This window comes from Hyla sarda, chromosome 4, assembly GCF_029499605.1.
Source record: "Hyla sarda isolate aHylSar1 chromosome 4, aHylSar1.hap1, whole genome shotgun sequence".
Classification (NCBI taxonomy): Eukaryota; Metazoa; Chordata; class Amphibia; order Anura; family Hylidae; genus Hyla; species Hyla sarda.
The window spans coordinates 58,590,437-58,593,231 of NC_079192.1; the positions used below are offsets into that span (position 1 = coordinate 58,590,437).

The 2,795-nt window shown below is 38.1% G+C and overlaps 1 protein-coding gene across 1 annotated transcript; it reads left to right on the top strand.

Annotated features, from left to right (window-relative positions):
* Positions 1-458: 458 nt before the first annotated feature.
* LOC130367359 (olfactory receptor 1E1-like) lies at positions 459-1,385 on the top strand. The gene has a single exon (XM_056569773.1). The coding sequence runs from the start codon at positions 459-461 to the stop codon at positions 1,383-1,385; it is 927 nt and encodes a 308-aa protein (XP_056425748.1).
* The last annotated feature ends 1,410 nt before the right edge of the window (positions 1,386-2,795 follow it).

The following is a 2,795-nucleotide window of genomic DNA, read 5'->3' on the forward strand; positions in this document are numbered from 1 at the left end:
ATATATATATATTTAAGCGCGCGTGTGGCATGAGTTTGTGCTTTAGGGTCGCACCCTAATGCAATAGGCTGCACCCTAATGCAATCACGCCTATGATACTAACATGTAGTGCCAACATGACGTACTGAAACAGAGCATGATCCCCTTATGTGAGAAACTGTAAGTAACTAAGTTGTTAGGCTGTTATTGGCTTTCAAATTCACTGCCTAACAATGTTCATGTATTTTTTCATATTTCATATTTTTTTATTACAGTCATATAAGACACTAAAGAATATAAGATAGTGTTTACAATGTAGGTTATTTTAGGGTTAGAAGACATAAGATATAATACAATATTTACAAAAATGTGAGGGGTGCACTCTTGTGTGAGATACTGTACATTTATTTTAGGCATTTCTACTTTTTAATAAATACAGTATGTTTTTATGGTTTACTTTAATTGTTTTAGGCTATCAAATGCATGAAGCTTTTACCAATGACACATCCGATCCCGTGTTCTACATCTTTGCTTTCTCCACATCTGAAAATGGAAGGATATTAATTCTAACAGTGGTTTTGCTGATTTATCTGACTATTCTTAGTGGGAACCTTCTCATAATTTCATTGATATGTCTGGAGCCCCAGTTACACACATCCATGTACTTCTTCCTGTGCAATCTCTCCACATTAGACATTTTGTATGTCTCCACAACGCTCCCTAAGCTGATCTATGTTTCTCACACTGGTGACCATGTCATGTCTTATGCTGCTTGTATAGCTCAGATGTATTTGTATCTAGTATTTGCTGATACAGAGGGCTTTTTGTTGACAGCCATGGCCATTGACCGCTATATAGCAGTTTGCTTCCCGCTACATTACTCTCGCATTATGAGTAAACAGGTTTGTGTATTACTAGCATTTCCAACATGGTTTCTAGCTTCTGTCAATGCCTTCATTTTAACCTTTTTTGTCTCCAAAATGACATTTTTTGGCTTAGTAAAGCTCAAAAACATCTTCTGTGATCTTAAAGTCATACTCAGCGCTTCCCTCAGTGACACTACTTCTTTGAACACATACATTTTTGCAGATGCCGTGCTTATTGGCGCCCTTCCCTTTGGCATCATACTGGCGTCCTATATCTGCATCATATACACTGTCTTAAAAATTAAGTCTTCAGCTGGAAGATGGAAGACGTTCTCAAGCTGTTCTTCCCATATAACAATTGTTGTTTTGTACTATGGTTCCGCCATGTCCTTGTACTTGACAAAGTCTGTAGAACAAGATGTGGTTTTCTCGATGATGTTTGCTACTTTGATCCCATTGTTAAACCCTTTAGTATACAGCTTGAGGAATAAAGATATACTACGGGCTATCAAAAAAAATGTATATAGAAAAAGAACATGACGACCATTGGAATTGACTGTAATTATTTTGTAAAGATTAGCAAATATTGTAGAAAATTGAGGGATAATGCACTCACCTGGAGCTCTGTAGAAAATTTCAAGCTTTATTCGATATATATATAGTCCAGAACACAGGTACACAGGGAGCTGGTAATGGAACAGGTGAGGCTGGGGGCATGCACAGGGGCGGCAACATGTTTCAAGCACTACAATACTTTGTCTGGCCCGTACCGATGCAATAGCTTCAGGATGGAGCTCTTATGGTAATGTCAGGAGAACCTCTCCATAACAATATAACAATAGTGAGGTTAAAATAACATGCATAGGTAATATCCATAAAAACAATACCATCATAAAAACATGTCAGGAGGCTCAGTAGAGAAAGGCTTCCATCTCATTTTTCTCATTTAACCCCAACAGACCCAGCACATGGAGCCGGATAATCCATCGGGCTTCTTTATTTAAGAGAATGTGAAGCCTGTCTCTACCTCTAGATGGGATATTGATTCTTTCAATACCGGCAAACTTTATACATGTAACGTCTGCATTATGCATGGCAGGAGTGTGAGCTATAAACCCAAGAAGCTCCAACTCCAGTCCGTATGGAACGAAAATGTTCCTTCACACATAACTGGAGTTTTCTTTTTGTTTTGCCAACATAATAGTATCGGCAAGGGCAGACTAAACAGTAGACCACATAAGTTGTTTGTCATGTTATGAGTTCCTGTACTGTAATGGATGTATATATGTGTGTGTGTGTGTGTGTGTGTATAATTATATATATATATATATATATATATATATATATATATATATATATATATATATATATATATATATAGAAAAAGCAGGAAAGCAGCACTCCAGAAGAAAAAAGGGGTGCACGGGTGCCTACTGTGTCAGGTCCAGGTTGGGGACCCCTCCAAAACACAACACAAAGCAAAATGAACAGTGGCACACAAAGTGTCAAAAAAGAAAGGTTGTTTATTCAAAAAAACGTGTTGGGCAACGTTTCAGCTGGCTCACCCAGCCATTTTCAAGCCTGAAAATGGCTGGGTGAGTCAGCTGAAATGTTGCCCAACACGTATTTTTGAATAAACCACCTTTCTTTTTTGACACTTGGTCTGCCACTGTTCATTTTGCTTTACATATATATATGCTTGTTTATGTGTATAGGTAAAATGTTCATTTAGGGGCCTCCATCCCATTTTGCTCCTTCCTATCTGGCCCCCACCATCGAATAGAGGAGATGGCTGGCTAGAACGCAAGAGGACTTGAAGCCCGCTGAAGTTTAACAAAGAACTGTACCTTATATGGTATGCATATTGTATGTCAAGACTAAGAACATCCCCTTAGTGAGGGTGGGAACTTATTCTAAGTACAGAGGTTATATAACCAAGTGAACAGACTA

What these genes read in the sequence shown, in the direction of transcription:
- LOC130367359 (XM_056569773.1), top strand. Translation starts at nt 459, where the DNA reads ATGCATGAAGCTTTTACCAATGACACATCCGATCCCGTGTTCTACATC.